General features: G+C 42.3%; 3 protein-coding genes across 6 annotated transcripts; all 3 read right to left on the bottom strand.

Annotated features, from left to right (window-relative positions):
- Positions 1 to 59: 59 nt before the first annotated feature.
- LOC120510230 (macrophage migration inhibitory factor-like) lies at positions 60 to 5,320 on the bottom strand. The gene is made up of 4 exons (XM_039725824.1): positions 5,279 to 5,320; positions 3,139 to 3,246; positions 570 to 742; positions 60 to 126 (listed from the first exon to the last, which is right to left on the bottom strand). Exons 1-4 carry the CDS (start codon positions 5,318 to 5,320, stop codon positions 60 to 62), a joined length of 390 nt encoding a protein of 129 aa, XP_039581758.1.
- A 182-nt stretch (positions 5,321 to 5,502) lies between these two features.
- Positions 5,503 to 13,326, bottom strand: LOC120510275 (solute carrier family 2, facilitated glucose transporter member 11-like). Of its 4 annotated transcripts, none has more exons than XM_039725931.1 (12): positions 13,204 to 13,326; positions 12,226 to 12,324; positions 11,534 to 11,694; positions 9,859 to 9,983; positions 9,472 to 9,601; positions 8,747 to 8,895; positions 8,016 to 8,203; positions 7,765 to 7,875; positions 7,152 to 7,253; positions 6,918 to 6,993; positions 6,130 to 6,257; positions 5,503 to 5,803 (listed from the first exon to the last, which is right to left on the bottom strand). In XM_039725931.1, exons 1-12 carry the CDS (start codon positions 13,225 to 13,227, stop codon positions 5,597 to 5,599), a joined length of 1,500 nt encoding a protein of 499 aa, XP_039581865.1. In that variant the 5' UTR covers positions 13,228 to 13,326; the 3' UTR covers positions 5,503 to 5,596. The 4 variants fall into 4 exon arrangements, 3 of the variants coding, with proteins under 3 accessions (XP_039581865.1, XP_039581868.1, XP_039581866.1); XR_005629446.1 differs by lacking the exon at positions 5,503 to 5,803 and adding an exon at positions 6,352 to 6,557 and having other exon boundaries at positions 6,165 to 6,257; XM_039725934.1 differs by lacking the exons at positions 12,226 to 12,324; positions 13,204 to 13,326 and adding an exon at positions 10,721 to 10,853 and having other exon boundaries at positions 11,534 to 11,673.
- A 3,002-nt stretch (positions 13,327 to 16,328) lies between these two features.
- On the bottom strand, positions 16,329 to 27,654 carry LOC120510274 (solute carrier family 2, facilitated glucose transporter member 11-like). The gene is made up of 13 exons (XM_039725930.1): positions 27,637 to 27,654; positions 26,906 to 27,029; positions 26,213 to 26,311; positions 25,113 to 25,273; positions 24,440 to 24,564; positions 22,898 to 23,027; positions 22,612 to 22,760; positions 21,810 to 21,997; positions 20,680 to 20,790; positions 20,504 to 20,605; positions 19,375 to 19,450; positions 18,256 to 18,383; positions 16,329 to 17,568 (listed from the first exon to the last, which is right to left on the bottom strand). Exons 2-13 carry the CDS (start codon positions 26,927 to 26,929, stop codon positions 17,362 to 17,364), a joined length of 1,500 nt encoding a protein of 499 aa, XP_039581864.1. The 5' UTR covers positions 26,930 to 27,029; positions 27,637 to 27,654; the 3' UTR covers positions 16,329 to 17,361.

Genomic DNA, 27,654 nt, shown 5'->3' with positions numbered 1-27,654 from the left:
CTGCAGCTCTCAAACCACGGTGAGGGCTCAGGAATAAGCGGTGATCACCCCAGGGCACCTCAAGGGAAGGTGCTGTTGTTCCAGCCCACATTGCCAGGACTGATGTCAAAGAAGCTGACGTAGATTCTGGAAGGGAAGACAGGCACTGCTAACAGTGAGAGCAGAGTGCTGCAGGCTGGTCAGGGTGCTCCTGCACCAGGGCACACTGCAGATCTCCCCTGGGGCTTCATCCTTCCCAGGCCTCACACTCCCTTCCTCCTGCCCCTTTTAATGCCCCATCTACTTGTGTTCTGGAGTTCCTAGTGATCAAGTTCTGTCTGTACCAGGTCTTTTGCACGTGATATCTGTGGGTACATACAGTGCCTGACCCTACATCATTTTAACCAAAGAATTCTGCAGCTTCAGCTCCTGCAATGGCTCTTTTCTTTTTAGCTGGGGAGTTGCTCATTTGATGGCATTTGATGTCTTCAATCAGCACATTAATAGAGAGCACCAAAGGACCAGCCTGGGATGAATAGTTTTAACAGGCTGTGGAAAGCCATGTCAGACAAGTTGCTGTATGAGCTCACCTGTCAGATGGTGTTTTCAGTTGTTTGCTCATCAGGTCACAAAGCAATTTGGAGTAGACCTTGTTCTCCTGCTCCCCTAACTTTCCAATGCTGTAGAGAAAGCACATAGCACAAGGGTCTGTGGAGCCACCAAAGGACATCACCTGACCAGGGGAGATCTGTATTGCTAAATACTGTTGGAAGAAGAAAATGAATGTTATTATCTTTGCGGTATTAAGTAAAGTTTTGAAACTCCAGGAAGGCATTTATGTACATAAACTGCAGTGAAAATAAGTGCGTGTTTTTGATATGCAAGGCTTTCATTTGTTGACATCTTACTGTCTAGGTTTGCATTCTACTCCAAGATCCTCACTGCTGTGTCAAAGGTCAGTACAAAGACTCCATAGTTTTCAGGCTTCTTAGTCCAGGTGCTCCAGGAGCTCAGTGACCTGGAGTATCTGCAGCACCTCCTCCGAGCCACCAGGCTCCCCCTGCCTGTGTGGGAAGGTCAGGGGCGAGGGGGAGTGCAATGGTCCTGCTGCTGCATTTCGTTCCAGAGAGATTTTGCACCTCACTGGCTCCTGCTGCAGTCTTCCCTGCTGAGGTAAATGTGAACTGACACAGCAGAGGCCTAAATCAACCTCCACCTCATTAAACAAATACAGCCTAATCCTGCTTTTGTTCTGGATATCAGGAAAAACAGAAGAAAGTATCTATGTTAATATTAATGACCAGCCCTCGATTTTCCCTGCTGCTAATACACAGTGTCAGATCCACACACAGGGGATCTGGGGATCAGTTCCTCTGGCATTCTTCTGCCTTCTGTGCTGTTCTTACCCACGTTCATTAGCAGCGCATCGTTGGAACTCGGCAGCAATTCCCCCTCTTGGTAAAACAAGCCAGCCTGAGTACCAGGAGTTGTCTGGGTAATTAGTCTTGGCCATCATTTACAGTTTGTTTGGGTGTGAGGTGCATCAGACCACAGCAGTACAGGATAAGCCAAGGAGATCCTGCTGAGGTACCACTTGCTTGGCTCTGTTCTCCCCTGTCTGGACACCATGTGCTCTTGACTTTATGCCAAATGTAGGTACATCCATGCCTTTAACTCCTACCCAGGAAGAAGGTTATCACTATTAAAAGAAAAATCAAGTTGAGGCATTAATCAGCATTATTTTCTTCTTAGAGCAGTTTGAAAATATTTGGAACCGTTCTTCAATTAGGAAAAAACCCTATTTGATTAAAAATCCTTATTTTTCCCAATTGCACGGTTTCCTGTGAGAGGAAAGCTTTGCATTCCAGCCCACCCTAATCCTTTCCTTCTTTCTGTGTTATAACTAAGAGAGTCTCCCTTTCCTATTGCCTCCTTTGTCACGAAGAGCTTGTATGTCCTCTTCAGAAAAATCTCTTTGTTATTCCCTGTATATTTGTAAGTCCCATTACATAGCCCTTCCACACAGCTGCACAAACCTGTTCCAGCTGCATGCCAGCCCTGGCCTCTAGCTTTATATTCAGAAGCTGTTATGCAAGACACACCCCTTGCCTCCCCAACAGCAAGTACTTGTTTGCTAGACTGAGAAAAATCGTCTTTTTTAAAGAGGGATAAAACACATCAGTTTTATGTAATATTTTAATGTGTTCAGGTGTCCCAGTGCTTAGAGAAAGGGCTCTGAGGGCTCCCCGGCAAGCCTTTCTGTAGACACCAAAACTTCATTCTTTCCACAGTTTCAAAGCATCACTCCCAAAGCAAAGTAAACATTTTCTGAAAATGGGCAGTGAATATGCACAAAGGGTGCTTAAACAAGCGGCTACAGATCCATAGCCAATTCACTGAAGTTACTGCTGCTACAGCATCTGGGGTACAGCTCATCTTATTAAGTTTACAGCTCTGTAGAGAAGTTTTCTTTTGGTTTTTCATATTCTACAACCTTCAGGAAGAAACTGATACAGTGACTAGTGACCAGTCAGTATTAAGAAAATAACAGCCGTATAAATCCTTATAAGACCCTCAATACCAGTATTTCAGGACTTCACCTCAGTAGCATGCTGCCATATGCTTTGGCAGGTAAAACCCCTCCAGTTTGGTAGTGAAACCAGCAGGCAGCTTTTACTCTGGTATTGTGACTACAAATAGCAGGATGCCACACAGATATTTTTGCCAGATGTCCAAGCAAGCTGAATAAATAATTTTTGTACTTCAGCTGTAACCACTAGGCTACGGGCAGTTTGGTGGCACTTATTCAACAGGACTCAGCAAGGAAGTGGAGGCTGAGGTTTGCTTTTCACTCAGCCAGGTTCTTGAGAGGCATTCACAGGTACCTGTGGACACATCCCACATACATCCAGTGTCTTCACCTACAGACAACTACATGCAATATCATCCTACACAAAGCTAGCTTGAATAATCCAGAGTTTTGAGACCCCAACAAAACTAAATTACAGTGAACAAGTACTTGATATTCTCCCAGAGAGAAGACTGCAAATACTGGTGAGTCCTTAGCTATATTAGTTTATCAAGGCTATCACTCAGAAACAGCTCCTTGCATAGGCATAGCTGGCTAAGGAAGGAAAAAATTTCAGCAAATGGACTTACCTGTGCTGGTTTGCCCAATGCTTTTGATAATTGTTGGGTGAGCTCCCCTACAAAAGATTCTGGAACGTTATCCTTGCTTATATTTGTGTTAACAATGAATTTAGGTGTCTTTGGATCACAAGTAGTTTTTTTTTTCAGCTCACCTTGTTCTCAGCTTTATTTCTAGCTCACCCACCAGCTGGCCCAGCCCACTGTGCCAGTAAGCACCTCAGGAGCCTCTAAACAGTCAGTGGTACCTTCAGCAGGTGCCTTGGGAGGGGTGGGAGTGTCTCAGGAGAGGTGAGGCTGAATGTGCCATCTGCAGGCTGCTAACACAGACACAGTGCACTGGCCTGGGAGGGAACCCAGCCTCTGCACTCTGGAGACCAAAGCACCCAAAATGACCCCTCGTGTTTGGATACAGCCCAGTCATTAAACCAGTGGAAAAGCAAGTGTTTCAGAGACTAGTGTAGGTGGTAATGCACCTCTTCATGCAAGCCTAGTAATTGTTCTTTAAAAACTGGATGAACCGTTCAATTGTGAGGTCTGAAACTCCCTCTGTGGAATGGACCATAACAAAAACCCCAGTGACACAAAAACCCCAGTGTTGTGCAGACCTTTCCTGAGCCATGACTAAGTCACCACAAAGCTGCCTTAAAATCAGTCCTGATTTTCCACTGTGGTGATGGATTCTACATGCTCAGAGAAGGCTTGTTTTCAACTCGCTCCTTTGTTGTGCAAATAGTTCCATAACAGTCATAACTCCTGAGAGATAGGAAATCCACAGGCTTTCTGACATGAGCTGCTTTTATCCAGACTGGAGGGAGCGTGTGGCAAGGCTGGGATCAGTTCTCCCTGCTGCCTAGAACAGCCTGACATGAGAGAAGTGATTTAGAGGCATCATATGGAATTTGGTAGGGCGTGTTCACAGTGAGATGTGTGGGGAGAGCAGTTGAAAATGCTGATGGGGATAAAATAAATGGTTTGACCATTTCTCCATGTTAAAACTGATGGGTGTCTTTGTGTCCAGTAGTTTCTGAGTTAAGAGCTTTTCTACTTCATTTTCTCCAGGCTTTCTATAGCTTGCATTAAATACTTGTAATGGTGTAATTTAAGGAGACACTTTTTAATTGTGAAAACTTCTGTATGAACGTGCTGGAGCTGATTGTGTTCAAGGTCAGGTTGACTGGCCCTGAGCAACCTGACCTAGATGGTGGCATCCCTGCCCATGGCAGGGGGTGGAACTAGATTAAGGTCCCTTCCAACCCAATCCATTCTATGATTGTGTGGAGTATGTTGATTTTAAGTTAGTTCCTTCACTGTAGCACCCTTGCTGTAAAAAGTCAGCAAATAAAAAGTCAGGAGATGAAATTACTGTGTCAGTGTTCATTTACAGCCCACGTTTGTGGATTGTGCTTCCTGGATGCATTCTGAAAATAATGAAAACCCTAAAAAAACCCAGAAATAAGATCCGGTTTACAAAAAGCCTTTTCAGGGTATGTTTCCTAAGCCAAAGTGTTAAAAACAAACACAAGTGACACCTCCATCTGTAAGGAGAGGAGCTGTAGTTTGTAATATTGATTCATATTTTCTTCAGTGGTGAGAGGAAAGCAGGTGGCATGATCCAAACTGTTTAGTTACAAGCCATCCTATACTTGTTACTGGTCACTTGGAAAAACTTAGACTATTTCCAATGAACTTCACAACCTATTTTTACTGCTGGGTACAATAATCAGCCGTTATTCCCAGCTTGCTTACATAGCAAGAAAAACATTTCCAAAACAAACTCTTTCTTCTGTGAAAACATCTGATGTAATTCCCAGAAGTTGATGCACCAGGTTGGAAATCAGTTCCTTAGACAGCAGAGATGCTCTCCAGAGCCTGCTTTATTTTACAGCAGCCATTTTCCTCCTTCTGCATGCAAGAATATCTCAGTTTAGCAGGTCCTTCTCCCGCCTAGAGTTACCAGGGTGTTTTCCACTGAGATTTCAATTACATCTCCAGGACTGTTGTGCAGCAAACTGCACTTTCAATGCCTTTCTCTGCTGTCATGCTGAAACCTGTTTTCTGAATTTGAGGTGTTAATTTTTAGTCTGTATCATCTTGGCCCACCCTAAACCATGTATTTAGCTTTTCCTCTGCATTCCTGTCAGCCAAATACTTCAGACTTCTGTGTTTCCCCAGCCGCATGACTGTTGGTCATTGAGCCTTCTTAATCATTCTTTACCTTGGTTCATCTGAAAATATTTCACTTGTTCTTTTGTATTTCTGATATTCTTCTCTGAGCTGTTTGCCAGCAGGTTCCTGCTTATGAGGTACTTAGTGTTACTCTAGAATAATGACTTTCATATCTATCTTAAAAAAGAAAAAACAAATGAGACGGAAGAGCTTGCAGTCTGTTTTTAATGTTTCCTTTTTAGTTCTATTGCAACATTGTTTCCTGTCTTTTCTAAGAGATGCAAATTTCTTCTCTGAACATTCAGAGCTTGGTGCAAGACAACTGTTCCTTAGGAAAGTTATTTTCAGTGACAGAGGCTTCTTTTTTCCCAAAGTTCAGCTTATTGAATTCTGCTTTTATTTCCATGATTGATTTTCCCTTGGTCTCAGGAAGATACAGGTAGATGAAAATTGCTGATAAAACAAGGATTCCCAAAAAGATAAGGAAGCAGAGGGGTCCAAGGTTATCCTGCAGGCAGAAATGCAAGGAAAATAAGAAACTCATTTCTATTTCCCTGCCCTTTAGTGCAAGCCTGTGTCTTAGAAGTTCAGATTCAAAGGTGTGCTCAATACACAGTCCAGGACAGGTACCAAACCAAGAGTTCCCACAGGCCATGTTTGACCTGAGTCCAATTGCTGCTCCTTGACAAGGCTGGGGAATTTCTGAGCAGGTTTGGTGTTTGGTCAGAGTGCTGAGCTCTGCATGTCATTGCAATTTATTGCTACTATTTTGCCCCTTGTCAGCATTCAGAAATAGATTAGCCTGGAAAGAGGGATCCTCTGAGAGTCACTTACAACAATTACTGGAAAAATCATCCCAAGTACAAAGAGTCCCATCCAGTTGATGCAGCCAACAATCAGAAAGGCTGATGGTCTGTATGACTGGCTGAAGATCTCAACCATCACAGATATGGTGGCTCCAGCTGAAAAAGCAAAGCCAAACACATACCAGGTTTATTTCTGCTGAAGCTCCTCCAGTGGCAGTGGCAGAGGGGACAGACAGGCAGAATAGGTCACCTGTTGGTAGGTGGCCTCTGCTATGAGGGTGAAAGGCTTTGATTCCAGAAATGGAATCCAGCAGTTAATTCAGGTTCCTCTTGTGTGCACTGGAATAATTTTTCTGGTATCGGTGGATCTGTGCAGTGCCATATTGCACTGGTAGTTGTCACTGGTGCAGGGTTTATAAAACCAGCCTCCCTTTTGGCTCCTGTGGACACTTCCACCTGGAGCATATTGGTAGGCAAAAACTTAATTTGTTAAGTTATTGACGATGATTACTGTAATGTACCTGGCAATGCCTAGAATGCTGTTTTTAGCTGATTAATTTAGAAATTGTTTTGAATTTTCTGTCTCATGCCCTCTGGAGAAGATGATACTGTTTAAAATTATTTAGATCATGTGATCAGCAATAAAATTTGAGGTGTCTGCATCCTTTTCCTGTCTTCCACTTGTATGTGTCTGCCCTTCCCTCCTTAATTTCCAGAACTTTTTAGCAGGGCACTAGCCTGTTCTTCCTCTGCCAGTGGTGTTGCCAACCAATTCAACACCAAATTTCCTCCCAGCATAACCAGTGATGTACTCACAGGGTCCAATTCCAAAGAAGACAACGAACAGGAAGATCAAGATAACACTGAAGTAATGCATCCAGAAAAAGCGATGCTAAAAGTGACAAACCAGTGACAGCAAACCATTAGACACAGGACAGAAGAGCAGAGCTCTGTGCTTCCTGCCACTGGCTGAAGGTTTTATACATCTCCTGCGAGTCAGGAGCAGAAAGGGGGGCTGGGGAAGTGGCCAGGAGGCTGCTGCCTCTTTACCTGCAGTGACAGGGTCGTGGTGAGCAGCGCCAGCACAGAGCTCATCAGCAAGTATCCAGCCCAGAGCAGCACCTTCCGCCCAAAGCGGTCTATCAGGGTGCTCTGCAAGGCACAAAACACAGCTCACAAACCCCAGGCCTCACAGGAAATCACTCCTCCTCTCTCCATGTGTTCCGTGCAGAAGATTTGTCTAAATAGTTGGCATAAATCAGTGTCATTTGACAGTCTCTTAGTTCCTAATGAATTTGATTAGTTTTTTCAAAATGAATTCATTATTAATTAAGCTGTGTTTATTAGTCAATCCTAAGTTGTTTTTAGACTGTTCCCTCTTTTGCATGCTGGCATGTGTCAAATTGTCCACACATACGTACACACATCTAATCTAGAACATCAGAAGATTGTTATTTTGCAGAAAAAAGTGAGTCTAAAGACACACACTCATGCAAATAATTTGGGGGAAAAACTTCTTTGTATCCTGCCTGTGGTTTTGCAGAAGCAGGAAGATGTGGCTTAGGTTATGCAAAATTTCCCTGGGCCCACTTATAAGAAAGGAAAGGCACAATTGTTGACCACATTAAATTTTTCCTTCAAACTCAAATCTGAAAAGACTTACACACAGTATGGAGGACAAGCACTCACACAACCCAACTCCCAGGGACACGTATGGGATAAGGTATTCTTCAAACTTGGCTGTGTGGAATACTTCAAAAGAATAGAAGTATATCTGAAAAATGCAAAGAGGAAATGAACCTGTGAAAAAAGGTGTTGCATTTGAGATACAATTCTAACCTGGTTTGATAACATTGACTTTGAGAGGTCTGTAATGCTGCCTCTCTTGTCCTGGAGATGAAGAGAGCACTCAACTGCATTTATCCCACAGAGCTGCAGCGTGGTCATGACAATCACCAAAATGTAGAGCTGCCAGCGCAAGGATCGCTCTTTTATTACTTCAAGGACACGCAAGGTTTTCGTGCTCGCCATTGCACCCTTCTCCTTCATAATGTCATCAATTTCTGCTTGGTGGTCTCCTTCCCCCCAGAGCTTCCTGATGGCTGTAGGGGAGAAGGAGGGAAGTGGATTATCCTACCAGGATAGCTCCTTCAGGGGTGGTTGTATTAAACCCTTTAGGCTGCCTGTCCACTGGAGAAGGTGCTGGTGCTGCTTCTGCCACCTGGTTGCTGCAGGGGCAGTGAGCAATTTGAAGGATTTTGTGTGTCTGGTTCTCAGTATAGAACTGCTTTCTAATGGGGAGTTTACTTAATTGAGAACATAGCAAACATTTGAGTACTTTTTATTTAGCAATACAAAAAAGGACAGCTGCCTGGACCATCTCCTTTAAAGAAATAAAGCAGTGCCCACCAAGGTGGGAAAGGTTAGGTGTGCTGATATACACCTGTGTTTCTTGTCTTCATGGGCTGAGAGAGGCCCAGGTTAACACAGACATTGCCAGGGGCAGCTCAGCTGCTGTCTGTGAAGGTGCCCGTGCTCCATGGCACTGCAGTGTGCAGCACAGCCCTGCCCTGCCTGCCCTTCTGCAGAGGCTCTCCTGTGACACAGCAGATGAAGGAATTAAGTGAGGAAAGCAGACACTCTACCTTTCCTGCAGGCTTCCTCATTACCCTTCTGTATCAGGAGGTAGGATGGTGAATCAGGGAAAAATGGGAGGGTAACCAGTTGAACCAGTGCTGAAAGTCCACTAGATGCTAACAACCATGGCCACAAAGCTTCGCTTCCTAAAATCTCCCTGGAAAGTGTATGCGAAACAAAATTATGCTGAAATAATGGAATGAATGTTCAGGAAGTTTTTCTCAGTGACAAAGATTGCTCAGATTCCATTAAAGGGTTCACTGGCATTAACCCCTGAATTTTAATTTGGCAGATTTCACAAATTTGGCTATTTTTATTTCTGACAATTTATTTTAAAGGAATTATCTGATATTTTGAAAATTTTTCTGAATGTCATTAGAACCCAGTATAATGTCTAGAGAGCTGATGAGACTCATTTGACCACTGCTTGGCCACAAGAGCCAAACATTTGCTAAGACTTTTCATGTAAGTACAATGAATTTTGAAGGGGAAGTCTCCTAGTAGAAAAAGCATAGAAATAAGAAGAAATCAGATTACGAGTAAATAATTGTCTGCCTTCTATATTTAAAACTATATTTCCCTCAAATACAATCAATATTTTTCTTCTGGCATAAGCTAAGGCATGTTTTGGGGAGGAGGAGAGCGTTTCTCAGTCACTGATTAGGTGAGAGGATAAAGTTAGAGAAACATTTCTACTTTTAGTGTAACCTGATAGAAAAATTGGAGAATTTACCGTAGTCCAACAACCTGTCCTGTGAGTTTTCCCAGGGTCAGAAAAACAGCAACAGTGGCGTTGGTAAACCCACGCAACTTCTTGGGTGAAATCTCCCCTACATACTGAGGATGTATATTGAGAGAAAAACCTTGAACATACAAGAGGATAAATAGCAGTTTAAATATTTAGAAAAGCTTAACTTTTTGACCTCCCTCTCTTATATCATTTCCATTCACTCTGCTATTTAGATTACAATTTCTTGCAAAAGAAAAATAGCAGTGAATGGCAACTTTTATTGAGTGCCTGGTTTTATTTTCTTTAAAAACCATTCTTCAAGGATGGCTGTAGAGACAAGCCCGGGAGAGCAGGTCAGGGCCTGCAGCCTTGCAGGCCTTGGTGACATACCTGCACCAACGCCATAGAGAAAGCGCCCAACCAGAACCATCTCGAAGGATTTGGCTGTTTTACTGAGGCCCATGAAAAGTGCAGCTACCAACATGATCAGGTTGGTGAACATTTGGCACTTTTTCCTGAAAAAAAAAAAAAGAAAAAAAGACCTTGAGAATTTAGTATGAAATGAGAACCTCTTGTACTCTTTTGACTACTCTTGCTGTGAGAGGAAGCGTGGTACAGCCGTTCCTACTGTTTTGAGGAATGGCAGAAATAATTTTGACTTATCCTAAGTCAAAATGGTTCTTTTAAATCTTAGGATGTTTTAGATTTGAATTAATAAACATTTTTTAGGTTAGAATTTAGCCAGTTTTTCAGCATTTTCCATAGTACAAGTAGGGAAAAAGATTGAAGGAGTGGCCCAGTTTGTCACCAAGATTTTTAAATGGCTATATATCTTCATAAAATGTCAGGCTGTTCCCCACAAATAGTCTGAGTCCACGGATCCCACTCTAGAATGGCTCATACCAAAGACACTCTTGGCTAAATGGGTGCTCTGAGATGGCAGACAGAGTTTTTTAGAGGCATATTTCATTTCAAAAGTCCCTCTGTGAGAATCGTGGGCTGGTGCATTCACCACCCTGGTGTCTCAGGCTCCAAGTCTTTTACACTCAGATGTTTTGCTGTGACATTTGTTAGACAAGAGCCCCCTTGCCCACATTGAGGACCACAGAGACTCTGTGTTTAGGCTGTGATTCAGCAATTGGGTTGTTAAATAACCCATGGGAGAGGTGCAGGATCCTGTTTCCAGCCTTGGGAGACTCTCAGTGTGTGGGATGAGGCAGTGTCCCACAAGAAATTTCTTGGGGGCACTTACCTGTTAGGAAAGAACACAATTGCAGGCAGGTTAAGATGGTTTGTTGAGACCCAAATGAGGGGCCCCTGGATCAGTGTGTTGTGGAGCAGATCTTTAAGTGGGTCACACCAAGAAGATATGTTTGGCAATTTCTCTGCAAATGAAATTAGTGGTGTTACACACAAGGCACCGAGAACAGACCAGACTGGTGAGGAATCCTTTCTTTGTCCAGTGGCAAAGATAGTTTGGAACTAGCTTTCAGTAAAATGGAATTGTCAAGAACAGAGATGTCTCTTGGACATTTGTTTTGCTGGTTATATCTTTACAGTGAAATTACAAGGAATTTTTTTTCTCCTCTCTCCATTTTATTGCTAGAGTAGATCTGAATATTTAATGTAATGTCACCACCCCAAAATGAGTGCATTTAAATGGAAATCTGACTCTTCTTTGTCACATAAGGATATTTTCCAGGTGTTTGAATAACTGCATATAGTGTGTTACAACACAAGACACACAGCTCTTTTATTGGAGTTTGTAAAGGTTAGGAGATCTTTATAAGAGTGGTAGGGGACCTTGAAGAGAATGTGATCCTATACCACTAGTCCCAGAGGCACTGATCTGGTGATGTGAGGGTGACTGCAGCCCTCACAGAACACAGTTCCCTGGGGAGGGCAGATAAAAAGGACAGAAGGCTGCTTGGAAAAAGTGGATATCCAGGAAACCAAACCAATTGTCTTCAACAGGGCTGCTTCAACCAAAAAGAAGGGACTTATTTGTGCCCCTTGGTGTTCCCCTGCACTTTCTGACTGCTGAGCTGTTACAAGGAGCACTTACTTCCTGTATTTTGTAGTCAGGTAGCCGCAGCAGAGGCTTCCCAGGAATCCTCCTATCCCATAAACAGACACGATGAAGGACCACAGCAGCATGATTGTCTCGGGGTGCAGGGGAGAGCCATGTCGATCTATCCAGGTTTCATTAATAAACTTCCTGATGTGCTGAAAAATAAAACGAGATTTGCCTGGATAATGGGTATAAGACCCCTTCACATTTGGCTGTTGTACTTCAGATCAAGCCTGTGGCTCTCTTATTGGACTTATTTTGGGACTTTTTTAGTAAAACAAGCTCACTGAGATCACACTGCAAGTCTGTATCAGTCAGGATCTGCCTGGCGAGCATCCTGAGAGCTCATTTTGTGTTGTGCCCTCCTTTGGAGACTTGAACACTACATGGAAGAGCTTATTTCAAACAGAAAATGCTACCCAGTTCTTTTAAGGAGGAAAAGTTCTCTACACATGTGATGTTACTGTCAGCCAAAGAAAAGACCTAAGCATATCAGCTGAGCAGCTTATTTCAAACAGAAAATGCTACCCAGTTCTTTTAAGGAGGAAAAGTTCTCTACACGTGATGTTACTGTCAGGCAAAGAAAAGACCTACACATATCAGCTGAGTGCTCAGTAAATTTGGGATTATGGGAGAACAGAGGCTCTCACCTTTGTGTTTTCAGCCTCAGAGGGATGGCTACTTACCACAGAAGGATAGTTGATGACAGAAATATGGAATCCATATGGGAAACTGCCACCAATTCCCAGCACAAAGATCATTTGAAACAGGCCCCGGAACTGAACCTGCAAAGCAAAAATAAAATCTCCATCAGCTTCTCACTTCTCTAGTTTTGTGCAAGGCCAGAGACTTTGCAGCCACACTGGTCCTTCCACTTTGTTCACTTTGGATCCTTTGAATTTAAACATTTTTCAAAATCCCTCTAATCTGCTGCCAAAGCACAACCTTCAGCCACAGTGCCAGAGCAAATGGGTGTAAGGTGATAATCCATCACTCTGCTTGCAAGGAGGAAAAGGAGTTTGGAAAGGTGTTCTGATAGTGCAACTCTCACTGTGCACCTGCAACAGCTGACAGTTGGCTGGATAAAGGTGTCACACCTGGGCATGGGGAAGAGAGAATCATGGACAGCAACAAATATACACCAAACCATAATGTATGATGACACATATCACTTCTTCCCTTTTAAAGATTATGGAAACTCTTGATGGATTATATTAATTATCTTTTGATGAAGTGAAGAAAGTAATTTATTTAAAAGTTTATGTCATGATTTCTTAGCCTTTTGCTATATTCATTATTTTGGAAAGTAATCAGAGTGCTTAATATTTAGTATTGTTTTCATTAATTTAGAAGACAAAGTAAAGTACCATAGCAGTGGAAGAGCCAGAGCTGTTTTTAAATTTTCATTTCATTTCATTTCATTTCATTTCATTTCATTTCATTTCATTTCATTTCATTATTTCATTTTATCTTGTTACATAGAAAAGACAGTGGAACAGGATCTTCATGGCCCCAAGCCCCATTGCTCTTTGTGATGTTTAAACACAGAAAGGAAAGATGGTCTCTGTAACAAAGGAATTTAAAATCTTTAAAGAACTTGAATCTCTAGTATTGTGTTCTCTCTGTCTTTTGTAAGGCCTGAGGAGGTGTGAGCAGGTACTCACCAGGTTGGAGAGGAAGGCAGCCATCTCCTGTGAATGAGCTGGTCCCTGCTGCTCGCTGCTGGTACCTGCAAGGAGCCAAACGCTCACATGATCCAACAGCAGTGGCAGTGAACTAGTCCCATGTTACTGAAGTTAAATTTTACTTCAGAGGGTTTTGAGTTAATTACACGTATTCCAGCTGTCGTACAAAGTTTAGGATTGCTGGATTAAATATTTCAACCAATGGTTATGTGTAGCCCCAGCGAAGAGGATGGTGTCCCTTGCAGGACCTGTGTGCTTCATGAACTCTGTCTTCTGCTGGGGCACAGGGGACTGAGAAAACAATCTTAAACAGGATTCCCATCATCATAACCTGCTCAGTTTTCAATATAAGTGAGAAACTTAGAGACAGAGTTCTCTGTTGGGAATCTTAGATGGGGCTTGGGCAGTGAACTCCAGGACTTTGACATGTGACAGGAAAGAGCTGTCCTCTCTCCAGGTGACGGCAACTGGAGCACATCGTGACTTAATCATTACTGGAAGGAACTGAACTACTCCATGATTGGGAAATGGGGTGCAAACTTAACAATTCTACAGTGGTACATCAGGCTTGACCAGCCAAGTATTCAGTAGATGATTTTTCTTTGCTAGTAGAGAGAAAGATTCATCATGCACACTGAGAAAACAATCTTAAACAGGATTCCCATCATCATAACCTGCTCAGTTTTCAATATAAGTGAGAAACTTAGAGACAGAGTTCTCTGTTGGGAATCTTAGATGGGGCTTGGGCAGTGAACTCCAGGACTTTGACATGTGACAGGAAAGAGCTGTCCTCTCTCCAGGTGACGGCAACTGAAGCACATCGTGACTTAATCATTACTGGAAGGAACTGAACTACTCCATGATTGGGAAATGGGGTGCAAACTTAACAATTCTACAGTGGTACATCAGGCTTGACCAGCCAAGTATTCAGTAGATGATTTTTCTTTGCTAGTAGAAAGATTCATCATGCATAGTTTTGTCTGGCATTTCCACTAGGCAGTGTACTTATTTCTGTGTCTGCTATGAAAAATAAGGTTGTTTGAGGCTGTTTTGGAACCTCCACAGCTGGATTGATGTCTGTTTCTTCTGAGAGAAAATTCTCAGGCTTTAACTTCAGTTATTTCACAATTAAGAGGGTCTTGAGTGTGTTCAGCTGGTAAATGGCTTAGTTATAACTTGACATTTACACTTCTCCTTCAGTTGAAGGAGACGGTGAATAAATCATAAATGGCATAGTTGATGCCAGCAGTCATATTTACTAGAAAATATTTCATATGCAGAGCATATTCCTGGATTCCCTTGCTAATGTTTGAAATGTAGTGTTTGGCACCACCCAGCCATTTCTCCTGCCACTCTCGGGCCTCATCATGGCCTTGACTTTGCTGTTGATTTGTGCTGCTAGTTCATGGAGGGATTTTTTTTCAGTGGAGGTTCTCCAGAAGATAAGCTGTTGTTAGAGTGCAAATGACACTGTTCTTTTGATGCTAAGAATTAATTTCCTTTTCTATAAAATTACACAAAGTTGAAAAACATGGTGTGCATCTGACTAAGGGACAAAATTCCATGTTGGCTGCTGGTATCTGCCTTGCTCAGATGATATTGGGGGGACACACAAACAGGCAATAACGTGTAGACTTCAGCACGGGGCACTCCTCCTCAAATGCAGCCTGCATTTGCACATATTTTCTAATGTTTTACTTCACCCACTTCTACTTTGTGTATTTATACATATTAGAACTTACACTTTTTGCTCTCAGACTTTAAATTAGAATTCCTGCTTTGGGTAGGTTGAATCTCATAACTCTCTTCCTGTGTAATGTCTTTTGCATTTATGGTGATTAGTGACTGTACTTCTTGTGTGCTGTTACTGCTTAGACTGTTCTGAGACCCCATGTATTAGATGTGCAGTTCCATAATATCTTACAGATATCCTTTAGATTTGTGCTCAGGACAGTAAATCTCACAGCATCAGGTCATTTAGCCATTTATCTATGTGTGACACACACATCCAAAGCTTTGCTGAGCCTTCCTTAATACAGATCCATATTTTTTTGGGTCCAGCTGACAGAAGTTCATAAATACATTTTAGAAGTTTTTATATCTGCCTTAATTAGTTTTGGAGACATATCTTACCTATCAGGTGATTCTCTGGAAGATGATGTGCATGCAGTGTTCCTGAATTACTGTCCCCTTTGTCCCTGTGCCCTCGCAGTATATTTGAGCCATCCCTTTTGCTGTTTCATCCCCTGACCTCCCTGTCCCCGTGACACAGCTCCTGCTCCACTGAGCACAGGCCAAGGCTGACCTGTGCTCCCCATGGCTGTTCCACCTCATTGTCACAGCAATGTTCCATAGGGCATGGCTGGCAGCCTGAGGAGCATCCTGTGGGGAAGGCTTTCCTACACGGCACCTAATGAATAACTGAGCTAGAGGAGTGACTCACTGGGCAGTCTGGCAGCAATGCCACACACTGCCACTCTGCTCTTGTTTCCCCAGGTTTCAGGGAGTGTTGTCATGGAATGGTGTTTCCAGAAGGGCTGATAGAGAAGAGAGAATTCTGTTTTGCAAAAAGTTGATATTTCTTATCTATATTGGTAGCTGTGTCCAGATGACTGGTAGTTTTTAATCATATTACATGTATATGGAACACTACAATATTATTGAGTTTTCTGACTTTAGGACACTTCATGTTTTGTAGATACATAATTCTATTTATGTAGTTATATTTAATGAGATGTCTGAAGTGTCAGTCAGTACTAAAGACAGGAATAATGAAAAACCCTAATCATGGAAGGTTAGGCACACCAACAACTTTTCTAGTCAACTCCCTCTGAGGAGATCATGATGTGGGGAAAGAAATGTTTGTGGAGGCCAGAAGTTTTATTACAAGGCAATCTGCCATTTTTATTATGGTTACCATTTGCAATTAAAAATAAACAGCAGTTAAGATGAACAATTGAATTTTCAATTTGAATAACCTTATTTGAGTTGAAGTAAATATGCCAGTCAAAGCAAAAGCAGAGGTAAAAGCATTAATTTTACTGTGCAAGTCTAGAGTTTGGATTTAAATTGTATAGTGTGCCTCACAGTAAGCCATTTTTTGGTTTTTTTGTTCATTTTGTTCATGTTCTTCCTCATAGTATTGCTTTCCTTCTACAACCATGGGAGCCTCTCATTAATAGAGGGAAACACACAGAATGTTAGACACCTTATAAAGAAAAGAAATGTCCCATGGGTCTGTATATTTAAAAAAAAAAGTTTCTGATTCAATCCATTCCAGTCTGAGGCAGCTCTTCTGCAATAAGCAGGTTCCAGGTAGGCAAAAGTCACAGGAAGAAAATAGCACTTCAGCTGCTGTGGGGTTCACAGTCCTTGAGATATCTGTGGAAATTCTTCTCCTGGAGGAAGAGCTGCAGGCTTGAGATGACAGCAGTGATGGGCAGGAGAGCACAGAGTATCTAAAATGACTCTGGTGCTTGGGGTTTATGGTGGCTGGACTCTCTCCATCAGTCCTTTTAGCTCGATTGCTGCTGAAAGACAATCTGAAATGGTTGGAGCCTGTCAAACGAGACACTACACAAGGACAGCATGGCACTGTGCATGGGAACCTGGCAAGGTTTGGTCATTCAGTTGAATCTAGAGAAACAAAGAATTTGTCTCCTATTCCACTAAATTTTTTCTTTAATCTGTTGTGGATTGAACACTAGCCAGAGACAGCAAGCCAAGAACTTCACTGTTCCCATTTCAGTGCTGTAAAAACATACTCAAAAATCATAGAGAGAGAGGATCACAGGTCTTTCCTTTCTCTGTGGTCAGCAGAGTGTTTATAAATTCTACATGTGTAGTTTCAGTGTGTATTAGTTGCTCTGTTAAGAAGAGATTTACACACCAGCACGTTAAGCCAAAATGCTCATGATTCACACAAGTCTATCCTGTTAATATCAGCCCTTATCACTTTCCAGAGCTGCCCAGAGTGGAGTGCTTGAGAAAGAAGCTGGTTTGGCAAAATGGGAACGTTGTAAGTGACAGATAGGAAAGCTGACAGTCCATTTGGAGCAACTTGTTAGTCAGAAAATGGCAAATGTCTTTTTTTTTTCCTACTTTTTTTACAAAAACCTTATTCTCCCTTATGGTCAGTCAAAGCCTGGTGCAGAAGGTGTAATCCTCTGTGACATGATTTGGAGTTGCTGGAATATGCTTGTTTTTAAAGTTTAGCTTATCGAATTCTTCTGTGATTTCCATGATTGATTTCCCTTTTGTTTCTGGAAGGAACAGGTGGATAATCATCCCTGAAGTGAAAAGTACCACCATAAAGATGAGGAAGCAGAAGTGCTTCAGTCTTTCCTGCAGGGAAGAACAAAGTGAGAAAGAAAACAGGATTAGCTTATCTTTGCTTTAGTCACTTTCTTGGCACGCTTTTTGTATTTGAGTCCCATAATGCCTTAAGTTTTAGCTTTTACATTTTTCAGGTCCTGCAGCGTATTTGTGTATAACTCTGAACTGATACAGAGTGTTAGTTAGCTCTCTTCACATTTTGGGCAGACAGAACAATCATTCCAGACCTGAGAACCAAGGCCACCAACACAGCCTCAGACCCTGAAAAGTTTAAACAAAAGGGAATGGGGTAGAGGGAACCAGGGGAACTGGTGACTGCATTACCTGAAGCTATAATTGGAAAATTAACCTCTGATATGCAAATAGACCAAACTTAAATCAGTCTGAGAAACTCGTGACCAATGTCCACCTTGGGTGTAGCCTCTGTGAGACTTTTGCACTGCCCAAGGTGTGTCCTTTGAAGGCCTTTAAGAAATACCTTTTTAGCTCTGTCTAGCCTCTGCTCCAGGTATCACCCGAAGTATTTTGAATTTGATAAGGATTTGTTCGTATTTTGATCTTTGACAAATATTTCAGACTGAATGAGTCTCTCGGGTGGATCAGGGCCCTTTGGTTGCAGCAGAGGTCACGGGAGCGCGGTGCCAGGAGCCCCGCAGGCTGAGGCAGCCGTGCCCCCTGCCAGAGCAGGGCACTCACCACGATGAACGGGAACGTGGTGCCAATCACAAACACCCCCAGCCAGTTCAGAACGGCGCTGATCACGAAGGCAGGGGGTCTGCAGGACAGCTTGAAAATTTCAACCCTGGTGGAAACCGTGGCACCACCTGGAAGGAAAGAAGAGCAAGAATTGGTTCTTGTTTGATGAGTTTGGCATCCACGCTTGGATTGGGTGTTACTGTTACACAGTCAGAGAATTGATGCTGCTAGAAGGGACTGCCATGAGTGCCAGAATTGTGCAGTGGCATTGAGTATTCTGCTCTTTGCTACAAAAGAAAATGTTTGTGGCTTCTAATAAACTGCTAGGCATCCGTTCATGAAAGTGGTAAAATACTCAAATAAATTTAATAAACTGCTAGGCATCTGTTTATGAAAGTAGTAAAATACTCAAATAAATTCTTGGGGACATCCAATAATTAAATAGTTGACACTTGAGAAAGCCCCTCATCATCTCATGAAAGAAGATGTACCAGGATAGAATGACAATTATTACTGATAAAATGAATTTTCAGTGTGATTCTGCTAGATTATCAATGAGTGATCTTCCCAGATTTATTTCCTGGGCATTTCAGTCATGTTTTGAAGTCACAGGATTTCAACTGTTTTGAGTTAGGAAAATAATTCAACCCTGCCATATGGGAAGGCAAATATTAAAAAAATTATTAGCCTTTATAAAATAAAATTTAATGAGTAGCAGGCAATAAAGACTAGGAAAAAAATTATTCCAAAGTAGGTCTTCTGCACTGCTGTCTATGTGGGATAAGATGTAATGTTATACAACACGAAATTTAAAAGAACTCTTGCTTTTCTTATCTTTTTTTTTTCCCCCTAGCATTTAAAAGAATCTTTTACCCATCTGCTTTTGCTCTATTTTTGCTGTATTTTTCCAGTGTGCTCCTTTTCTCTTTTTAGCAAAACTCAAACCTGATGGTATTGAATGTTATGAATAATTGGACCCACAGGGTTTAAATGACTGCAAGATTATGTTAAATGAATTTACTTATGCTAAATATTATGCAATATAAGGCAGTATTTTCCTAACCCTATTAATAAGCTCACATGATTCAATTCCTTTATTTGCTTTGATTGAGAACTTACCTGGCCCAACAGCAAAGACAACTGTAAACAGGATAATGAGAACAAGGCTGCAGTATGGCATCCAGAAGTACCAGTCCTGGGGAAAAAAGCCATAACAAACTTCTTGTTAAAAACTGTTAACGGCCCTGGGTGAGGAATGCTCCTGCTTTCCCAACACTGCCACCTCCAGAAAGAAATACTCAGTGTGTGGGAGCTGAGAGCTGGGAGTGCTTTGCTCTGTGGATGGGGCAGCTGAGATCTTTGTTAGGTGAGCAGACAGGTCTGCCAGGGCAGAGCAGCTGCAAATCTACAGAGGCTTCCATTAAATCAAGTCTGAAGAGTTCTTTTGCACCCTGTTCTTTCTTTTTGACCTCATAGTTCTTGCTCTGGTCCTTAGAGAAATGAGAAGGACAAACCACACCTTTCTTAACTTTTGTTAAGTTATGGATTTAAAAACTGGTACTGAAAAGCAATTTTTATAGATCTTAATCAAGGAGAAATGAGACTCGATACTTTAGGAAAAAATGATTTCTCTCTCCTATGTTTGAGAGCTTTCATGAATGAAACAAAACCAGAAGTCTGCTGCCACCTTGCTTCCAGGTCAGTTTTGCAGTGTATCTACAGAGTAGCTCTGGATGAGTGCTGGTAACACAGTACTGGTACCTGGTACCTGGTACCACAGGTGATGAGCTTCTGAAGGAGCTACAGCAATGACACAGAGGTATCACTGTCTGAGAAGTGAGCTGGTCTCCAGTCTGTGGACAGAGAGTGCCTTCCCACAATTATCTGCAGCAAAGTTCAGTTTCAAACTAACTGATGCCAAAGGTCTGGGGTTTTGCTGTTGCTTGTTAAAACCAGCATGAATAGAGAGGGCCATTTTCCTACAACTGGTCTGTGCTGGCTGGTGTTTGGTGTTTGACTCTGATGAAGTCAGGAACCAGTCTCCCAGTGCTTTATACATTCCTTGCTGAGGTCATGGGATCATGAAAGGAAGGCAGGAGTACAAGAAACTACTGGCTAAGAGAGAGTTTAAGCCTACATATAGACAAGCTTGATCTAAGCCTCACTTTCTCAGTAATGTGGTCCTGCCTGACCTTTAGATCAGAAATAGAATGGACAGAGCAATCGGCTGTGAGCAGAATTTCCTTACCTGCAGGGACAGAGTCACGGTGATAGCAGCTAGCAGTGAACCCATGATCCAGTAGCCTCCTCTTAGGAGCACTTTCCTGCCCAGCCTCTCAATGATGGAGCTCTGAAGGACAGAAATCACATCAGGGTCAGTGCTGGACAGCAAAGTGTGCTCCACTCCCCAATAATGTGACTTACACAGACTACAGCAGCTACGAGTTCAGAGAGTCCAATAGAGAGGGTCATATAGGAGGCCATTTTTTCATCAAAGCCAGCTGCCTGGAGGACTTCAAAAGTATAAAAATAAATCTGGAAAAAAAAATCAAACAGTAAGAGAAGGAAAGAATTGATTTCTTATCCAAACTTGTGTGACACTGCCCTAGATATCAGCTGCTAATCAGGGAGTATGCAGCTCAGCTTTGGAGTGAGCTGGAATTCTGTACTCGTTTTGGTAGTATTCACTCTATCAGCAGACAAAAATATTATAAAGCATTATATAATTAATTCATTAATGAATTTAATAAAAGATAAAATGCTGGGATAATTGGATCTCCAGCTACTAAATGCAATTAGGTTTGCAAAATCCTGATTTAGGTGTTTTCAGAAACAGCCAAGTACATCTTGTTTTCAGAGCCCATCCAAAAATATCATTGTAGGATAGTCCCAAGAAAGAAGAGCATGGCTTATGGAGTCATGAGTGGGCAAACAAACATCTTTTCAAGTATCTCTGCTAGTGTTTGGAGATATGCTGAGGTGATAAAGATTCCAGTTTAAGCTGTGTTAGATTCAGCTGGGTATTTCCTTTACAGATGCTGCTGCATCATGGTGTTAGAGGTAGGAGGGTCGTGCAGAGTCCTCAGAAGGACTGCAGAAAAGCACTGCTGTGAGGAAGAGCAGAGCTGCAGAAGCTGCAGAACAGGGAGCATGCTTGTGCTTAGCTTTAAGGGCACAGTGAGCAGCCTGCCATCCCAATATCTCAGGGTGCTAAGAGCCAGGGGATAAATAGCAGCAGCTGCAGTGAGCAGTCACATAAAACTACAGATTTTGCCAGTAGAGAGTGGGCTCATTCCTAAGAGTGAGCTCTGAGCTCTGCAATGGCTCCCAAAGGTGCTGCTCAGTGAGCCTGACTACGGAGACAGGTAACTCCAGCAAGGATGAGAGCTGCCCAGAGGGATGTCACACAGAGAGCCCAGCCAAGCTGTGTGGCTGCTGCTGTCCTGTAGAAGGGCTGGCAGACAGCAAGGTTTGGGCTGAGAAACCTGAGAAAAATGGAGGGAGCTCCTGTGAGCTGTGATATCTCGGGACTTCAAGGGGGAAATGCACTCAACTGCATTGATGCCACATAGCTGAATTGTGGCGGTCAGAGTAACTATCATGTACAGCTGCCAACGGAAAGCTGGTTCTTTCACTAGTTCCAGGACACTCAAGATCTTGGTGTTTTTCATTGTTGCTTTCTCTTTCATGATGTCATCAATCTCTGCTTGGTGTTGGCCTTCACCCCAAAGCTGCCTTATGGCTGTGAAGAAGGAGAGCGAGACCTGCCATGTTAATTCATCTCTGTTGGTTGCCTAAGAAGGTTTCTGAGCAGGGGGTACAAGTGTCTGGCAGCCCAGTGTGTGGGCTGGGGCTGTGCTGAGAGGCAGAGATGTCTTGCAGGGTGTTCCAGAGCCCTGATCCCCTCCTGCTCAGTGGGACCTGCTGCGACAGAGGGACCTAGTGGGGTGTACAAGGGCTCCCTCCCTGCCCATGGGGCCACTGCTCTGCCTTCCTCCTTCTCTCAGGGTGTGAGCAGGGTACACAGCCAATAACCAGAGCTGAGGGGTGCCAGTGGAGTCCCGCAGTGCAAACAGCTATTTTTCATTTATTATTTAGCATTAATCATCAGACTGACAGTGCAGGTGGTGTCAGACAAATGTGAAAGGTTTTGTAACACAGAGCTGTAGAGGGAAGTAGTTTTGTGCTCTGTGTGGGGACTACAACAATAATGGACTTAGCAGGAATTCACAGAGCCATGTGGGAAATGAGCAGGGAGAAACTTTGTCCTACTTATTTCTTTCTATATAGGTAAAGCAAGCATCACAAAATGATTCTAAGTCAAGTAAGGAACAGGAACCTGAAGCCCTCAGTTACCTTTTTTGCAGCCTTCCTGGTCTCCTTTCTGCATGAGGAGATAGGGTGGGGACTCTGGGAAGAAGGGAAGTGCGACCAGCTGGACCAGTGCTGGGAGGCCACAGGAGGCCATCAGCACGGGCCACAGCGACTGGCTGCCCAGCAGCTCCCTGGCAGGAGAAAATGGGGGTTAGAGTTCATTGCATCTGCTTCCAGGAGAGAAAGGAGGCGATGGAAAAGCAGAGGGAGAAGCAAAAAGTGAAAGGGATACAGAAATTAATTGTATGGGTAATCAATTGCATTATACCTTTGTCCTGAAATTTGCCCTATGGCTTTTCCCAACGTCCAAAAGAAAGAGGATGTAGAGTTTGCAAATCCACGGAGCTTCCTAGGGGAAATTTCTCCAACATATTGGTGATGTAGAGGAACACAAAGACCTTGAGGTGAAGAGGAATTATGGGAGAGAAGAAAGAAGACATGACCATTGGAAATCCAGTTATATCCACTGGATGTAAAGAATTAACTATTACAGAATACAGCTGTTTCTGGCACATTCCTCAACTCGCATACAAGACTTTCAGTACTACATTTTTTAACTCTTTCTACAAAAGTGTTTGTCCTCTTTGCAGAGTGCAGTTTCCTGATCATAAGAAATGTACAGTTTTCTCTTTGAAGTGTAGGTGTAGCCTCATCATAAGATCTCCAGTGAGCCTTAGCATGTTTTAAAGGACACCAGGTATGCAAGTGCTGAATAATTAAACATTTTTATCAGTATTTAATGATGCTTGTAGTTAACCCACATAACCTTTTCTGACAGAATGCTTTTGAAGAGCTGTATGGTAGACTCCTGGCAAAATATCACATATAGTGCTACAGTCAGTGTTGATTTGTATGTGATTTAGGTGGAGACATGAGTATTTCTTTTCTGCTATCCAGCAATAATTTTTATGATTTCAGGCAGAGTTGATGTTTCCAGCCATATTTATTGACTCAAACATGCTAAATACTAAAAGAATACTAAAGAAGCTTTTTCATGATATGGTGGTCACACCTCTTTTATTTGTTTCAAATGCAACATGTTCTTCTCTTGGCTGTATGTGATGGCAAAGCAATCTCTTTTGAGTGCAGTCTCTTTAACAAAAATCAGGTTTTTGAATGGGGTATGATGTAGATTCTAGAACAGAGCAAGGCCCCTGTTGGTGAGCTGTTCTCAAAATACAACCATAGCTCTTCAACACATCTCTTTGTCAGAGAAGCAATGTACAAAATCTGGTTATTTGAAAAATAAGCATTAACCTCTAAGTTAACTCTTTAATAAGTTAAAAGAAGCATCCCTGTGAATATGCAAACAATAGAAAGGCAAGTTTTGTGTAGGGAAAAATACAAAAAATACTGATAGCAGCACAGGATGTTTTTACTGCCTGTAGTTTACTTGTCAGGAGTAATTTTGCTTTATTAAGCCCAGATCTTTGTGCTAACCAAGGACTTGCTACTTGGAACACTCCTCCTTATGAAAATACTAACTTCAAACTGTATACCTTTCAGTACTGCTAGCTAAATTTAAGAAAATATTATGCATATTTTTCCTTCAGAAAACCCCTTGTTTCATGAGGTATCAAAATATTTCTGACATCTCTGAATATTCATACACTTGGCAAAGCTGAATTTCATTTGGTATCAGTGAAATTGATAATAATTATGCTTTTTATTGCAGAGCGTTATAGAAAATCTTCTTACAAATGGTCACTGACTTCAACATTTTGTTTTCTTAGTGGAGGCTTATTATTGACTTTGAAAAAAGATGTAAAATTTTGTGAGATTCAGCTGACCTGTGGGAGAAGTCACTCACCTGCACTTACTCCACACATGAAGCGTCCAATTAGAATCATCTCAAAGGACTGGGATATTTTACTGCAGCCCATGATGGATGCTGCCACTATCATCAGCACGTTGTTGCACAAGAGACATTTCTTTCTGTAAGTGCAAGAAAATGAAAAGAATTTTTGTGGCTCAGAAGGGAAATGGCACTTAATGCCATGCAGGAAGTTGGCTGAAGTTGTCTTGATGGTTTTTTGAAAAGACACATATGTGGTCCAGGACAAAATAAGCACTGGGTACTTTGGACTCATGGTGTGCCTTGGCATGTAGCTGCACCTGGGAGTTTGGGAACAATTCTGGGGTGTGTAGCAGATAAAATTCTGAAAGCACTTCTGCACCTGAACATCCACTGTGAAACACATTATTGCAGCACCAAAAACGACCTGAATGCTTCTGTGTTTTGAGTAGCACTTTCCAGAACCCATTCTGACTTCAGCCAGGTGCTGCCCTTCCCCACTGCTGAGATTAACCCAGCTGAGGAGCTGTGGCTGCTGTGCCAGGCTGGCAGCACAGTCCATGCCACAGGACAAGGGCAGGAAGCCTGGACCAGAGCTAAGCTGGCTACAGCCTGTCTCATTTAAAACCTCAACTATCATTTCCTTAAGCTCAGATTCAAGTGACAACCTGTCTTCGAACATACATACTTGCCAAATTTGACAGTGAGGTATCTGCTTCCTGAAGAGCCCAAGAGCCCTCCTATCCCAAAGATGGACACGGTGATAGACCACAGCAGCAGGAGGTTATCCTGCTGGATGGGGTAGCCATAGCGCTCCAGCCACGTTTCATTGATGAAAGCCTTAACATGCTGAGACAGAAAAAATAAAATCATTAGCAATACCTGTGACAGAAGTGCAGGTATTTTATCATATTTGCAAAATAATTTTGTTGCTTCAGCTGGAGGTTTTAGAAGTGCGTATCAGCTAAGGCATAGTATAATAGGGTGTGCTATGCTCATTTTAGCAATACCTGTGACAGAAGTGCAGGTATTTTATCATATTTGCAAAATAATTTTGTTGCTTCAGCTGGAGGTACTATTTCACATAGGCTTTAGAAGTGTGTATCAGCTAAGGCATAGTACAATAGGGTGTTCTATGCTCATCCTGCCATTAAAAGTTCAATCTTTGGGATTTTTATCCTTGAAATCAGGAAGCACGGCATGGACTGGTACTAAAGAATAGTGTAAACAGTACTACAAAGTCCTGCAAATGAGTTATGGGTTTTCTCTCAACATACCTGCCAAGAATACCACATTACACAGTGCCCATTCAGTGCAATTCTTAAATACTTTTCACTCAGAACTTAGTGCTCTGAAGCCAGAAAATCATGTTTTTCCAGTAAAATAATGATGTCTTCCCTCTAGATTTCATTGCCCTTAATGGAAGTTTTTCCTGTGATCAGTGGAGAGAAGCAGACATTCTCCTAGAGCATGGCTCACATGGTCTATTTTTCTGTGAGGATGGATAACCATAAAAATATCAACTGAAACCATTGAAGAAGGCACATGTGCTGTAAGATGTTAGGGGAGACAGATGCCACCCCAGTTAGTGTGTGTCTTCTGAGGGACACTTCTATTAACAACTCTCTTTCCTTCTGTTTGCAACACTGCTCCTCATGATAGCATAGCACAGCAAATGGGAAATGAGAGGGGAATATCAACTGATCAAACCCTTTGTGAATGCCAGAGCAGCAGCCTCAGGCATTCAGTCATCTCATTAACCACAGTGCCAGGTGCATCTTTGCCTACCTGAGACATGTAGGTGATGGTGGAAATTTGAAAGCCAATTTGGAATGTGCCACCAATCCCCAGGACAGTGATCATTCGAAAGAGCCCCTGGTACTGAACCTGCAGAGGTAGAACAAAATCTTCTTAAGGTTGTACCCACATCAGGCTGTTCTCAAAATCTGTCTTTCATTCTCCAGAAACATCTCATTTGTTCAGGGGATTTTCAGGTAGGAATGTTCCCTCTGCTTGTCCTGCTGTGAGTTGTACATCCTCCTGTGATTTCCCTACATCAACTCAAAGAAGTGCAGCTTCCACAAATATCCTTGTCAGGGCACCAGGGCTTCTAGCATCCAGTCCTGTTCCCTGCCTCTCAAAACCTCTGTTGCCATGTTCTGCACTAAATAATTAAATATATTTTTAAAAACACTTTTTTTTTCACCAGGTAAGCAAAGCAAATTATGTTTGTAGAAAAGCAAATATTTTCCAGTCCAGGAAAACATTTAAGACATGCAAACATATTGATAAAAATATGGTAAAGATGAATGGCAGAGTTTATGAAGTGCCATAATATCTCAAAATAGTGGGCAGAACCACTTCCAAGATGCTTATAGTGAACAGGAGCCTTGTTCTTACTAAGATACCAATTTTGTTTTCTTTGAAGCCCCAGTAGCACAGAAAAATGTCCCAGATGTAAATAGCCCACGAAGCACTTACCAGGTTTGAAAGGAAACCAGTCATCTCTGCCTGAGGGCTGGCTGTCCAGCTTGTGGTGTGTCTTTGTCATCACAGGCTTGTGTCTCTCTGTCTCCTGCCTGCTGCTGCAGCACTGGGCATTTGGCTTCAGGGATCAGAGTTAAATTTTGACTATTTCATCTTCACTCACTTATATTTACTTCGACTGGCCAAAGTTAACACTGCCAGATTAAATATTTCAGGAAATAATTACATCTAGTCCAGTCTCCAGGGGGAAGGTTTCAAAGCAGAGAAAATTTGCATCTGGGGACCAGTGAGGGCATTGGAAAGGGAAACAAGAAGAGTTCAGGCAAAACAATCCAAATAGGCTTCCAGGAGCAGTAAAATGCTTTACTTCTATAATATACACTAGTGTGTATATCTGCCATTATCTACAGAAAACAAAAAGCAGCTGGTCTAAGGTTTAGCTACTGTTATTTATTAATAAGTAAAGTATGTGGTGTTCTGTTTCAGATTCTTTGAAATGTAAATATTGTAATTAGAAGAAAAATAGGCAAATTTCAGAGGCTGATTTTGCTAATTTTGTTCTGGCCTTATGAATCAGCTAGATTGTGCTGAGGAAGGGTATTTGTTGTCTGGTGTTTATGGGGATGTTGACCAGGTGTGGTGAAAAAGTAGTAAGAGTCATGAAAGTTATCAAAAATGTAAATATGCCCTAATGAATTGGGATAGGATCATCAGGATCTTCCTACCTCAGGTTTCACTTTTGA

This window comes from Passer montanus, unplaced genomic scaffold (genome assembly GCF_014805655.1).
Source record: "Passer montanus isolate IOZ18808 unplaced genomic scaffold, ASM1480565v1 scaffold57, whole genome shotgun sequence".
Taxonomy (NCBI): Eukaryota; Metazoa; Chordata; class Aves; order Passeriformes; family Passeridae; genus Passer; species Passer montanus.
The sequence above is the reverse complement of the archived record's forward strand: the minus strand, read 5'-3'. Positions and strand labels throughout refer to the sequence as shown.

Excerpts from the sequence above, each read along its gene's own strand:
- LOC120510230 (XM_039725824.1), bottom strand. The coding sequence starts at position 5,320 with ATGACCAACAGTCATGCGGCTGGGGAAACACAGAAGTCTGAA. Across the intron at positions 3,247-5,278 it reads GGGAAACACAGAAGTCTGAA|ACACCTAAATTCATTGTTAA; the intron begins GTATTTGGCTGA and ends TGTGATCCAAAG. Across the intron at positions 127-569 it reads CTGAAAACACCATCTGACAG|AATCTACGTCAGCTTCTTTG; the intron begins GTGAGCTCATAC and ends CTTCCCTTCCAG.
- LOC120510274 (XM_039725930.1), bottom strand. The coding sequence starts at position 26,929 with ATGACTGGTTTCCTTTCAAACCTG. Across the intron at positions 26,312-26,905 it reads CTGGTTTCCTTTCAAACCTG|GTTCAGTACCAGGGGCTCTT; the intron begins GTAAGTGCTTCG and ends CTACCTCTGCAG. Across the intron at positions 25,274-26,212 it reads CCATCACCTACATGTCTCAG|CATGTTAAGGCTTTCATCAA; the intron begins GTAGGCAAAGAT and ends TTTCTGTCTCAG.
- LOC120510275 (XM_039725931.1), bottom strand. The coding sequence starts at position 13,227 with ATGGCTGCCTTCCTCTCCAACCTG. Across the intron at positions 12,325-13,203 it reads CTGCCTTCCTCTCCAACCTG|GTTCAGTTCCGGGGCCTGTT; the intron begins GTGAGTACCTGC and ends TTTGCTTTGCAG. Across the intron at positions 5,804-6,129 it reads TGATTTTTCCAGTAATTGTT|GATAACCTTGGACCCCTCTG; the intron begins GTAAGTGACTCT and ends TTCTGCCTGCAG.